Below are 14,542 nucleotides of genomic sequence, written 5' to 3'. Positions count from 1 at the left end.
AAAAATAATGGAGTTAACCTGTAATACTGATTCCAGACAAGTAGTGCTGTATCTGTCATACCTAACTTAGGTGAGAATTTTTTCACCAAGTACAGAATTCTGCATATCTGTTTGAAAAATCTCTCTCCAAGATTTTAAATCTAAACTCTTAAAAATATGAGTTTAATGATAAGAAAGTTAACATTAATATCTGCAGTTGTGAAACATTTAAACTAGTTGTGGCATTAACAATTAAATTGCACAAAGATTACTTTGTGTTGATTCATACACCATAATTTTAGTACATCATATTTATAACAAGTAAACTGCCATTCTGTTAGAAAGAGCAACTGACGACAAAGATGACAATCTGCAGACAGTGACATTTTGATTGTTTAATGTCACTCTATGTTGAAACTTGTATCTTAAACGATCACATCAATTTCTTTTGGAAGTTATTCACAGAAAATCTAAATTTGTGAAGCAGTCAGTCCTTTGGAACCCTGACTCCGGCTCAGAAGGATAGATGTAACTTCTCTGGCATGATATCTAGACATGCCTGTAGGCCATTAGTACAGCCAGGAGCAAAGTTAAAATCATTATCAGAAAAAGATCCCAATGAGGCCATAGCAATTGATCTAGACTTGCATGTTTCCATACTTCACTGACCTGTAAAGATAATGGTCACATAATCAACACATCTCTGTTAATCCAATATTTCTAATCAAAAAGTTTTTCCTCAACTGAATCCTCTCAATTTAACTCTTGCTGCTAAAAGTACTGCACTGTAATTATGAGCTGCTGAAAGTATATCCTTGTTAAACTTTTCATAGGCAGTCTATCCCAGTAAACTGTATTTTAGTAAACTGCATTCTGCAAGATAGAGACTTGGATATGTGTGTGTAATCTTTTCTGGGTGCATTTTCAATGTCACAACAGATTGCAGGTTAAAAAAGTACTCCATTGGCTGCAAAGCACTTTGAGACATCAGATGATCATTGTCATATAAATGTAGGTCTTTCTTTTATGTTGTTGTTGTTTTAGTGTCAGTGGTGGTTGAGGTTTCAGCCACCGGAATCATTTTCTGTAAAATTCCTCCAATTGTCATCTTCTATCTTCAAAATGTTACTCAAAAAGGATAAGCAAATGTAACACTAATTTTGCTATCTACACCACTTCTCCCCCACCTCCAACCTATTTCCATCACAAGGAACTCAGGACTTGTTCACATAGAGAAATGTTATATGATACTTACGTTGGTATGTTGAATAGAATGGATGAAATTTATGGCTCCAAGCTTGCAAAGTGCAAAGAAGACAGGTATATATGCATCTGTACTAGTTTCTGCAGCCAAATCGTAGAATCTTTTAGCCAAATGAAGATCCTGAAATTGAAGGTCCAGTTTATTGCAATACCATTCAGATTCAGCTAAGAGTCACAGTATTTATTGTTTGAATTATCAGTGAGGAAAGACTAAAGAAATGTAGCTCTTCTATCTTGTAAAGAGGTCATCTTCTGAGATTACATTTAGGAAACTAGTGCCAGAGCTGAGACAGAGAAAGGGGAACAGGATCAATCTGGTAAAACAGAACATTTTATACTGATGTTGGGAAATTTTTGTTTAGTTATAATATTTATGGGTAGATTGGACTTTTGGTTAAACTGAAGATGAAAAGCTTTGAAATCTGTGAAGACATTGGGTCCTTTAATTGACCAGGAGCACTGATGTGCTGAAGAAAGAATTCATGTCCTTATCATCCCAACCTTGTCAAAACAGTGACAATCCCAGAACTAAAGTGATTAAGTGTGGAGATTTAAAATTATATATTAATGTCGATTAATAATACTTACTCTGGTTGCAAAGAACTGATATTCTATATGAAAGATATACTTTATCGATGTTGTAAAGAGCAAACAACTGTCAAGACTCTACAGATATCCAAAACACCTTTACAATATCATTTAATCCCTGTTCTCAATCTTATAGGGAACAAGTGATGATAATAGAAAGGCAAGGACACTTTTTGTCCCATGTGAAATAATCTAATTTCTAGTTCACTTTTTTTAATTGGATGAGGATTAAAGAGTACCAAATCCAATCATTAGCTAGTGTAGTTTAAACATGTATCAGTTGCATAAACCTATGCATATGCCAAAGAATGGTTACAGCAAGAAAGAGGCCATAATTCTGTTTTTAAAACTTCCCTTTTAAGTCACACATCATCATGCACAACACTGAAGGAACACCCTGGCATTTCTGTTCAGGTTCCACAATTTTGAGCATCATCTTGAGGACTGAATGAGTAGATGATGATATATCATCTTGAACCAAGTCAAGTAGCTAAGGCCAATAAATTCAACGTGAGCAATTCTCGTGTGTTGAATAACATTTTTAAAAGTGCAGCAATTTTGGAGGTCATTTTAAACCCATCAAAAGAGTTATGTAACTTTAAAATGGACCCCCCCACATACCCAAGTGTTTTGTCTGACAGTTTTTGAAGAAGTGGCAGAAAAACAGTTGCTGGAAAAGCTCAGCAGGTCTGGCAGCATCTGTGAAGAGAAATTAGTTAATGTTTCGGGTTGAGTGATCCTTCTTCAGAACTGTGACATCTCACTACACATGATGGAAATGGCAGCTGATGATCTCTGGTTGTGGATGCTAGTAGGATTGGTAGGTAAGGACAAGGTGGACTCTATCACTTTTACAGGAAGGAACAGAGGATTGAGGGCTGAAGTGTAGGAGATGGGTCAGACCCAGCTGAAAGCCCTGTCAACAACACTGCTGGGGAATCCCTGGTTAAGGAAGAAGGTGGACATTTTGGAGTCTCGCTTGTCGAAGTTGGCATCAATGTAACATGCCAATGGAGACAGAGGAACTGAGAGAATGGAATAGAGTCTTTACAGAAAGCAGGGTGAGAGGATGTATAGTCCAGGTAACTGTGAATTGGTGGATATTGGTGGCCAGTCCATCCCCAAAAATGGAAACAGATGTTGAGGAAGAGAAGGAAGGAGTCAAACATGTAAAGGTGAGAGAGGGGTGGAAATTGGAAGCAAACTCGATAAATGTTTCCAATTCTGGATGAGAAAGGGAGGCAGCACTGATGACATCATCTATATGCCAGAGAAAGAGTTGTGGATGGGGCTGGAATAGGACTGGAACTAGGAATGTTCCACGTATCCCATAAAAAGATAGGCATAATTGGGACACGTGTGTACGCATGGCCACCCCTCTGACCTGAAGAAAGTAGGAGAAGTTAAAAGAAAGGTTTAGGGTGAGGACAAGCTCAGCCAGGTGGAGGAGGCTGGTGGTGGATGCAGATGGTTCAAGCCCTTGTTCTAGGAAGACGCTGAGAGCCCTGCGACCATCCTGGTTGGGGATGGACGTGTGAAGGGATTGCACATCCATGGTAAAGAGGAGGTGGCTGGAGCCTGCAAACTAGAAATTCTCAAGCTGTTGTAAAGTGTCTGAGGAATCGTTGCTGTAGATAGGCAGGGACTGGACTGAGTCAGGGTAGGAAGAGATGAGTTCCGGGGCAGTGGTGAGGAGATTGCCAGACAAAATGAGGCTGGTGGCCGAGGTTGACACAATGGCTTGAAGAAGTGTTGTTTTCTCGTTTAGTGACTGTTTTTAAAGGTGTTTCATCACATGAATAATTTAAATAAGGCCTGTTGAAAAATGATGCATATTTTCAGAGATAACTGATCCTTACCTGCTCTGCCCCAAGGCCATGTTCATACATGTACGCCAGATTGAACATAGCTTGTGCACTGTGTTGCTGTTCTGCAGCTAAACGATAGTGAATTGCAGCTGTTTCATAATCTACATTTGTTCCATAGCCATAATAATAATAATCACCCAGTTTAATCCTGGCATAGGAATAACCTAGAGGGCAAAACAATATTTTAAAATGTGATTGAAGCATGTTGTTTATCCATAGATTACAAATTAACTGACTTGCCATATTTGTATCAACTCACTATTAAGTTTTGACGATTTCTTTACCAAACATTATGGAATACTACAGTTTCAGAAAATTTTTGGGTCTCCTACTCCTCTCCCTTACAACATTGGAAATCTGACATGATGTATTCAGTCAACCCAAAATCTCTCAAGTTTAGGGAAGGGAGAGGAGGTGGGACAGCAGCAATTCTAAGAGTGGGAGGTGGGGGTAGAAGGGAAACTTATCCTGCAGGGAGCAGACCAAGAAAGCAAGCAAGCATTCTCATTGCAACTTGGGAAGTAAAGGTAACTTTTAAATTTTGTGTAATGGCAAAGTGAGAAATCAGATGGATGGCCTGCAATGAGCAAACCATGAAATAAAAACAAAGTGCTAGAGGAACTCAGCAGGTCTGCTAGCATCTGTGAAGAGAGAAATGCTTTGAGTCCAGATTTCAGAATTGAAACGGACTTGAAAATAACAATTTTTCTGAACTCCATTGATACTGCTCCTATATAGGGAGATAGTGTGCATGGCCTTCACATCCATGATTCATACCTGAATCTGGTGGATTGCGCTGTAGGAAGGGGAAATTGGGTATGTCCAGTTGAACATAAAAGGTTACGTGGAAGATCATCAGGGCTGCGAAGTGAATGATGAGTGCTTTTGAAATATGTACTTTTGCTAATAGTTACTTTAATCATGTTAGTACTTTTGGGAGAAATTGAAGACTGTTAACCGGTGCCAATATTGTCTTATTAATTGGTATTATTTTTAATACAACCTTATGCAGTCAGACAAAATAGCAAAACCTTCAGAATTGATTACACTAAGCACATGTTGGTTACATTGATAACAACAAGCAGCTAAATACGCTTGTGGAATAACTATCAATGTCATTACAGCAAACAAATTTTGATTATCTATGTAATTTGCTCTGTTAAAAAATTTGTCTTTTTGTCTGTCACCTCAGACTGAAACCCGTAGCATCTGTAGAGAGGAAACTTTCAGAGATCTGCTGAGTTTCTTCAGAAATTTGTGTTTTTGTTTCAGATGTTCAGCATCCACAATTCTTTGTTTTATTTCACCAGATATAACTACAGCATACAAATTGATATCAAAATCATATCACTCCAAAGCCAGCCGAATGGGGAAATCCAAACGGTTTTAATTAACTTTAAAGTTACTTAAGTAATAATTTTATGCCATATATATCTGGATGGGTACGTGAATAGGAAGGGTTTAGAGGGATATGGGCCAAATAGACCAGATTAATTTAGGATATCTGGTCGGTGTGGACAAGTTGGACTGAAGTGTCTGTTTCTGTGCTGTGCAATTCTATGACTCTCAGTAAAACATGCCTTCGAACAGTAATTTATAAAAACAAATCACTTGAATTCAGGCCAACATAAATTACTCAAGTTGTTTTCTGTAAACTATAAGTTCCTGATATATACCTTTTATACAAACACCTATAGGGGGACTAATAACCCACTGGTACCTTGAGTCTTTGTGAGCTACCATGTCCAAAATTAACATTTTATTTTCAGATAAACTAGTAGTTTTCTGTCATGTACCTTATATATACACCTGTACCTTGAGCTGCAGCTCGGTTCCAGTATATCAGAGCCATATGGTAGCAATCAATCTGTGAGAGGAGTGCAGACTGCTCTATTAAAACAACAGTACATTTCACAGATTTTACTTTTCTTTAAAAAGAAATGCAAAGAAAGAATTTTTGGGGAGATTAAGGGTTTAGTTTCTGAACCTACCATATTCTAGAATGTAGGCTGCGTTGCTTTGAGCCATTTCAAATCCTTGCTCAGCAAGGAATAAATACTGAAGAAAGGCAGAATCTATGTTGTTCTCCTTATAAGCAAAATATGCAGATAAGAATCTCTCAGTCCATTGGCCTCGTTCACAAACATTCTTATACAGCTAAACAACAAAGACATTGATACATTAAAGATTGAAAGCAAATAGGTAAATGTAAGATAAGATATAAAGTTTGGAAATAAGAACCAAATTTAATTTAATAAAATTGTTGAAAAGAGTGATGTGTTGCCAAAGGTTTTTTTTCAGCAAGATAATCATAAGAATGTCAAACTTTAAATGATTGCAGCAATTTATACTGCAGCAGTTGGCAATATACACAGGGGCTGAGATGTTGTCATGCAGAAAAGGAAAGTGAACTGTTGTCTTCCCAAATACCTTCTTGAACTCACAGCAGCATTCTGTTGGCGGAAAATATCATTAAAACAACTACTGCATAGGAGCAGTACTAAAAGGCTTCTTTAACTTGTTCAACGTTATGAAATACTTCACCTATGCAGAGTAATTTGAGGTAGACTGAGCAATTTTCAAATCCAAAAATGTCAGCCTGTGGCCTTCTTGTAAATTTGTATGATACACAGTGAGCAATGATCTGATCAGGCTAGCCACTGTCCTACCAGGTAGCTGAGATGCCCTCGATTTCTGCATCAAGCTTTCAAGGTGAACAAATGACTGGGGCTCAATTGACAGGATTGCTGACAAGGCTACTCTTGTAGCACATGGAAGTGTAGGAATCCCAACATATATATGGACCGGTGAAGTTAAGCTTGTGGTAGACAGCCTTGCAGAACTAATTTTACTGGATTTCTCGACCAACATCTCAAGGAAAGGGAGCTCATATCCATCTTAAAAACTGAATCTGAGTGGAGGATCCACAATATTAAAGTGTGTTAGGAAATCCATACATAGGCTGCAGTAGTATAAATTGTTGGGATTGTTTGAAATTTGATATTGTCATCTTTGCGGAATGAGTGCAAGATGAAAAACTTCAGTAAATATCTCTCTTTTCAGCAATATCCACGCTCTGCACAACAAAGTGACTTGATTTAAAAAACTGATTTAACTGCTAAACTGATTTAATATTCAATTTGTAAGTTGCTTGATAGACTGGCAGAGAATTCCCTAAAATTAGCATTAATGAGATTCCTTACATGCTATGGTAGTCACGCAGGTGGATCAGTAAAACAAATTGTTAATAACACCCAGCGTATCTCCCACTTAATAAAAGCAACTACTGAAATGAAAGATATGCCTAGGTACTAATTCAATCATCAAACACAATAAAAGCATGTTTTATTTCAAATAACTGAATTAAATATTTTGTCTAAACCAAATTTATCACATGAAAGGAACCTCTGCAATGAATATTAAAATGTCTTGGAGGTTTTAATGCTGGATATTTATATACGTTGAGCATCATTTGTCTATCTCCATTAGTAAACCCTCCATTCTGACTAAATATGACTTTTACGGAAGTGGTGATACTGAACTCAATATGACGTGATTCTCATTTATTCAAATTTACCTTCTGTAGTGCCTCATATTATAAAATCAAACAAAAATGTACTAATAAATAAACTAAGGTGCAGTTCAATGGTATACTGTCAGCATTGTAATTGTAACTTTTTCTGATCTTAAACTTAAAAAAAGAGACAGTAAAGCCAACGCAGGGGCTCCGTGGTTAGCACTGCAGCCTCACAGCACCAGGGACCCAGGTTTGAAGCCACCCTCCAGCAACTGTCTGTGTGGAGTTTGTACATTCTCCGTATGTCTGCGTGGGTTTCCTCTGGGTACTCAAGTTTCCTGCCACGGTTCAAAGATGTGCAGTTAGGTGGACTGGTCATGCTAAATTACCTATAATGTCCAGGAATCTGCAGGCTAGGTGGGTTAACCATGGGAGGTGCAGGGTAGAAGTTGGGTTTGGTTGGGATGCTCTTTGGAGGGTCGGTGTTGACTCTATGGACTGAATGGTCTGATTCAAGACTGTAGGGATTCTATGCTTTTGTGTGCAAACATGCCACATTAAACTAATCCCAAAATGCTTTTTATTGACTCTGAGCAGCTGCATGTGAGTGGTTGTATGTAACCATATAGTTGTTGACTTCTTCTGTATCTCCTCCCGCTTCTTTTTTTGCAATACTATTATTACCAATTGCTTTGGAAGAGCCTAAGTACAAAAGCAATTTAAAAACGGTTTCTCTCTGGGGTACATTAAATGGTCCCAGGAATCCTGTCATTGTTATTTTTTTTCAGGGAAGGAGTCCTGAAACCAATCTGTTCCAACTAATTTAAAATGATTCTGAGAGATGGCTTCAACTTCAAGGACAAAGGTAGTCATTCAATAAATATTCTGTAAAGGACAAAAAACACTTCATTTTAATGACAAAAGCACCAAAAGTATTTCTAGCAATACCTGACTCTGTGTTACAATGATAAAACACTTCATTTTTATTGCCACCATTTAAGCATGCAATCCATGCCTTGTGATTTATTAGCTTAGCAACTATGATCTTTAAATGGGTCTGCTGATCTAATGTTAAAGTTCTGCAGTCAATTGTGATGTGAAATGTATGATTTATATTCATTTTTAACACCATTTTAAGTTTGGGCATTTGGTATTTGAATTCATAACATGTGAGTTTTCTGTGTGCCTGAAGTTAATGATTAACTGGTATCAATTCCTGTAGCCAGGATGATTTATTTTAAAACAGGTTTTGAAAGTCTAGTTTAGGATAAATGGATTTTATTGCAGCACTGATGGATTTTTGTTTGCCCTAGATTGTTTTGTGACCCAGCAAGATAAATAATGGGGCCTGAAAGTTTGTTAGAGATTTCTGGAAGATGATTTTGTTTGTACTGAATGCCCATTCTTAGAGAGATTTATTTTGTTTTAGTTTGAACTTTGAGCAATCCTGGGAAGTCCTTGGATGACCATGTCTGTATCAACAAATGCTTCTGAGAAGGGAAGGATATAATGAAACTAGATTATTTTGGAGTAAAGTGCTGGTATTTATTCCAAACCAGAATTGTTGGGATAAAACCCTGAAAGGGCTACTTAAAGTTGAGTAACTTTCACCAGTTCCACTCTATAAGTAAAGTCACAAGTGACTTAAACCTATTAAAGTGTTAAAGACAAGGACTCTGCTGAGTACTTTATTAGTGACAATTTTGATTCTGTACAAGGTAGGATTTTTTTGTACTGTGCCAGTAGATTATTCTGGGTACTGTTCAAAAACTGTTCTTCTTTTCAATTTATAAAGGAGTTTTCAGGATTAATGGGGTTATCCTTTTACCTGTGCTCAAAAACACTTGAATTTGTGTTATAGGTCGATAGTTTAATTAATTCTATTTTATCTTCATTTCTTTTGTTAATAAAGCAAAATCTGCTGCATTCAATGTTTAGTTTTCAGTGAAAGAACACTTTGTTAAAAGCAAAACAAAACATGATCTATCGATCCTGGTTTCAGTATGAGTTCTGACTTCACAATTAGATAATAAAAGCACATGGCAGCATGATCCACTTTGAAACTGGAGCGCTGGCATCCCTGTTACAAGAAGATACACCAAGGAAGAGGGCTGAATCTCACCATACAATGAAATCATGGTGAAAACTGCCTGGATGAAGACCGGTTGAGTCATTGTAGTTTCTTAGCTCCTTCATACCTGCTACAAACAATGAAAAGGTTTTCTAGTCGCAGAAGAAAACTAAATGTAAATGCTTTGCCCACTTTTGTCTAGTGCCTATCATGCAAATGAGACTCAGGGTGGAGACTGTATCAGGCTCTGGGAGATACCATTTGAACCATGACATCCAATCACTTCTTATACACATACTCTTCCATTATCTAAATCAGTAAGGCACAGTTTAATTGGTAGAGGTACTGAAGTTGAAGAGCAAGTATGCGTCTAGTTGCTTAAGTATCATCCTGTTCCCTGTTGCAACATATAAGGTAGACATTGTGGCCACTTCCTGAATTATGGCTGCTAAGGAGCATAATGATGTTTCAGTGTTCAGATAGCAAGCTAAATCCTGAGTGCGAACCATTGATATTTCTGTGGTAGTAGGTGAATAGGTCAGCATGAATCTCCACAGGAATTGAAACTGTATTGAATTCAGGGGAAGACTCACATCCAGTGAAAACACTGTGTTCTATCAAATTGGTATTTTCATTGACAGAGATAGCGCTGAAAGTAGTTCCCCCGGTAAAGTCTGCATTTGTTACTTGGCCCATGCAAATATTACCAACTGTATGATATGGAAAAGGTCCTCTTCGGTGGCCTGGGAGGGAAAAATTCTTGTTTTAATTGAATAGAACATTGATGGGACTGCACTTGGAGCATTATGCCTAGTTTCAGTCTCCTTACCTAAGGAAAAATGTGCTTGCCTGAAAAGGAGTCCAGTGGAGTTTCACTGGAACCATACCTGGAATAGTGGGACTGGACAACAGGAGAGTTTGAGGGAACTGAGCCTATAGTCTCTATTTGGGAATCTCATAGGAACTTGCAAAGTTCTTAGAGATAGAGTAGATGCAGAAAGGATGATATGATTTCTAGACTCAGATTGAGAACCAAGGACACAATCTCAGAACGAAAGGCAAGCTATTTAGCATTGAGACGTAAATGAACTTCTTCATTTGCAGGATGGGGAATCTTTGGAATTCTCTATCCCAGGGAGTTGTGGAAGTTCAGTTATTAAGTACATGAAAGACAGGGTTTGATAGGGTTCTGGATACTTTCTAAATGACATTGAAAGATATGGGAATAATGTGGGAAAGTGGTATTGAGGTAGATGATCAGTCATTATCTAGAACAATGAAGCTAGCTCGAGGGACTGAATGGCCTGCTCTCACTCCTTTGTTCCTGTGGTATGGTGACATGACAAAGTAACACTGTGTCAGCTTTCATGTAAGGAGATGAAAGACCAGCAATAAAGACTTGGAGGAGAGGGGAGAATGTAGAATGGAGAAAGATCAAGTGGCCCTGGACAGTGTTTAAAGTACATTAATGCGGTAATTGTGGGACTTGACCCTCTAAATTTGAAGCAACCTTCAGAATAAAATCGATTTATGTTCCAGAAAAACATTCCTAATCTAAATGAAAACCAATTGTTGCATCACAATGCAAACTCAAAATATAACAATATTCTGGCATAAACGAATTCAAATACAATTTGAGGATAAAGACATTTATTTCCCCAAGGATTATGAATATATGGATGGAACCACAACTAGATGTGCATTCATCAATATTTCTAAAGGAAAGCTGAAATGATAATTTGATTAAGAACAGGATTGAGCATAAATGAGAGATGATAAAGGAATCTGTGAATGACTCTTAATGATTCTGTGAATGATTTTTTCTGAAATACTTGGACTAGAAAATGATCCAGTGAATAGGACAACCAGAGTGGATTAAAAATATACAATGTAAGTTAAGGATGAATAGCAAAGTTAAAGTTACTATAGTTCTGTCAGACCATGGGGCTGCTCTCTGTCGTTAGAGAGATGGCGAGAGAGAGAAATGATTGCTGGTGTTTTCACTGAGGATTACTGGGCCTCAGATGGGGGGAGAAGTTGAAACAAAGAGTCCTTCATGATAACCTCAGCTGGTGATGTTGTTGACATCATACTGCATCTCAAAACAATCCTACAGCCAGCTGAGCTAACTAACCCCCAATACTGAATGTAGATACAAGGTTGGATATTCTTAAGTTTTGTAAACGGCAAGGAGTAAAAATGTGGCTGCTTTTGGTCCATAATGTTGCAGGTAATATGGGCCAGAATTCAAATCCATCTCAGCAAATGTTTTAGTGAGTGATTAAAATCTGACAAGTCCATAGAAGGAAAGAAGTTGTCTTTTGTCCTTCCAGTCTTCCTTACTCTACTATTCAAATTGACTGAATTGAATCCATTAAAATCAATTGTATTGGTTTATGTTACCTCAGCAGCAGTGAGACAGGATCTAACCACACCAGTTCCACTCCCATACATCTGAGCTAGATTGTATAAGGCCAGCGCATGACCTGCTTGGGAGGCATGGTGAAAGTATTTGACAGCCATTTTATAGTCTTTCTTCACACCTAAGCCAGCTGCAATGAAAATTGATAACATTCAATTAATCATGGAACAGCTTATTGTGTAATGCACTTTTCAGTAGCACTGCAAAAATGACATTTTTTTCCTCCTTACCATAGTGCATAACTCCGAGTTGAAACTGTCCATCTACCCAGCCCTTCTCAGCTGCCTTCTTAAAGTATTTTAAAGCCTCTTCATAATCCTGAAACAGAACGTAAAATAAAACAGGAGTGCTACATTAGAGACACACATTGTAAGGGCTTGTTTCCTATAATACAAGACAAATTTCCCAGAGAAGGACACTTACCACTGGCACTCCTTTTCCATAAAGGTAAGCTAATCCTAAACCCGTCAGTCCAATAGGGTTGCCCTGCAAGTGATATTAGATAAAATATTGAAGATTGGCAGAAAGAACAGGGATGTAGGCCCTGTGGACCCCATTTGGAAAATGACAATCACCTAAACAATTGTTCAGGATAGAATCAGGAAAAAGGTGCGCTGTATGGAAATATCCAGCATGGATTTCTAAAAGGCAAATCATGTGTGACAAACTTGCTGAAGCACCTTTACAGAGGTAACAAACAGGTTCAGTGAGGGTAAAGCAGTTGATGCCGTGAATGTGGACTTTCAAAAGGCACTCATTATTGTGCCACACAACAGACATGTGAGAAAAGTTCTAACTCATGGAATAAAATGGACAGTGGTGACATGGATACAAAATTGGCTGAGCACCAGTGGAATTGTTCATCTTGCAAGTTCCCTCCCAAGATATCCCCATTCCAATGGTGAAACCAAGGAGGGTGTCTGAAGCATCAAAGGATTATTAAAAACCCACTGCATCCCTAAATTACAGGTCGCCACTACTGCCGATGTGGGTTGCCACCATCCGAACTGTTGATGGGAAGACAGCTCCAAATATAGCTTTGAAAAATTTTACTTCCAGGGCTATAAGTCCAGCATTATCAAAAAGTACGAGAACAAGAACAGTCCTGTTGAAAATAAAAGTCTTCCAACTCCAACTGGAGGTATTGTATCTGAGCCTATCCAGTTTGATAGAAGGAGGAATCAATAGAATAGAATATCCCCTATTGTCATTTGTACTGCAATACAGAAATATAGGAGTACAGCGAAAAGTTTTTACAATGGCTGCCTTTTAGTGGCACTATCTTATGTACAAGTACCTGGGTATAAGTCTTACAGAGTAAAAAAAAATACAGTGGTTTACACAAAGAGGAGTAAAGGAAAGCATAAAAATTACTTACAGAGATAATTACAACGTAGCAAAAAGGTTTTAAATTATAGTCCGACAACAGCAGCTCAGCATGTGACACCAGGCCCAAGTCCAGCATTGCTCCAGCCTCCAGTCTGCTCCTCACCAGCACTCAGCAGCAACTGGGTAAGTTGCGCTGTACTGGGATTCATACTTCGGCCTCTCCATTGCTCCGGGACTTGCCCCCCCACCCGCCACTGTTGCTCCAGGGATGTGTCGCCACCTCGGGCTCGTGCTCACTGCGTGTACAATGCTCTGTGGCGGCTTTCCCCATCTGCTGCTACGGGGCTCACAGCCCATGCGCTGCTGCAGGGCTCACTGCCCACAGTGTTCCAGGATGTGAGAGCTCACTGCATGGGACCTGCTGCCAGTTCTGGTGCTAAAGGAGTGAAAATAAAAGAGGGAAAAAAGGAAAAAAGCGGATAAAGATCAGGCGAAGAAAGGGAGCTCTGACAGGAGCATCCTACTCTGCTGCCATCTTGACACGATAACTGAATGAGAGAAAAGGAATAATAGCCCAGAGATATTAGTACATATTTAAGAAGGCTCTTAACATAGAAATAGGACAAATCTTCTATTCATAAAATGCGGCAAGCAGTCATACAATTGGAACCACACATTGAGCCAGAAATTAAGAAATAACCAGATACTACAAATCTCAATAAAGCTGATCCAAAATAACAAAAGGGAGCTCTGAGAGGGATACTGAACTTCCAAGTTTAACAAGAATACAATTAAGGAGAATTATGAAGCCTCCTGGAATTTTGTATCTGTGATATCAGAGATTTTGGGAGAGATGTGGCCATACATAAATACGATTACAGAAAGGGATAAAGCCAAGATGTAGGGGTGGGGAAGGTATAGTATTAGAGTTTGTGAGATGTAGTGTCTGTGTTAATAGCATCTCTTATAATGATTTTGTAAGAGAACAAGTGACAGAAAATATGCAGAATCATGGTTTCACCACCATAAGGCCCAGTCATGTCCTGCTTTATAGCTTATTGATGTATACAAAATCACTTGTTGTTTGAACAGATCAGCAACTGAGTAATCATTCCGAAGCCACGTTAAGTAATATGCAAAGTGAATTAGTTGGCAGGTCTGCTTTTTTTATAATTTGGTAGAGGTGTATTCTACCATGAAGTGGAAGATGGATTATCAGGGCCATTGATTAATGGTATGTGACTAAGTCCTCTTTTGCAATTATAACAAAGCATTCTGAGAACGTTACATGTGTCCTGGAGATTAGATTCCCATACATTTACCCAACATTCTGTGTAAAGTCTTTACGTATAGACAGAAAAGTTTGCATTTCACCAAAACAGTCACTTCAATATTAAATAAAATATGCTTAAGAGGTTCCTAATTAAATAGAACTATTTTCTTAGGAATTGTTTATTCATTAACAAAAACAGGGCCTAATTAATTGCTTCTCTGCAATTAACTAA

At 38.2% G+C, this 14,542-nt stretch overlaps 1 protein-coding gene across 1 annotated transcript in view; it reads right to left on the bottom strand.

The window, feature by feature from the left end:
• LOC125455233 (protein sel-1 homolog 1-like) overlaps positions 1 to 14,542 on the bottom strand; it is a 67,500-nt gene that overhangs the window by 14,800 nt on the left and 38,158 nt on the right. The window contains exons 13-19 of the mRNA XM_048536973.1: positions 12,132 to 12,194; positions 11,939 to 12,026; positions 11,690 to 11,838; positions 5,690 to 5,855; positions 5,514 to 5,588; positions 3,690 to 3,862; positions 1,235 to 1,363 (exon numbers count right to left, since the gene is read on the bottom strand). Of these exons, the coding sequence (XP_048392930.1) occupies positions 1,235 to 1,363; positions 3,690 to 3,862; positions 5,514 to 5,588; positions 5,690 to 5,855; positions 11,690 to 11,838; positions 11,939 to 12,026; positions 12,132 to 12,194 (843 nt within the window). The remainder of the gene's footprint in view (positions 1 to 1,234; positions 1,364 to 3,689; positions 3,863 to 5,513; positions 5,589 to 5,689; positions 5,856 to 11,689; positions 11,839 to 11,938; positions 12,027 to 12,131; positions 12,195 to 14,542) is intronic.

Source organism: Stegostoma tigrinum, chromosome 9, assembly GCF_030684315.1.
Source record: "Stegostoma tigrinum isolate sSteTig4 chromosome 9, sSteTig4.hap1, whole genome shotgun sequence".
NCBI lineage: Eukaryota > Metazoa > Chordata > Chondrichthyes > Orectolobiformes > Stegostomatidae > Stegostoma > Stegostoma tigrinum.
This window is presented reverse-complemented; position numbering and strand designations above follow the sequence as displayed.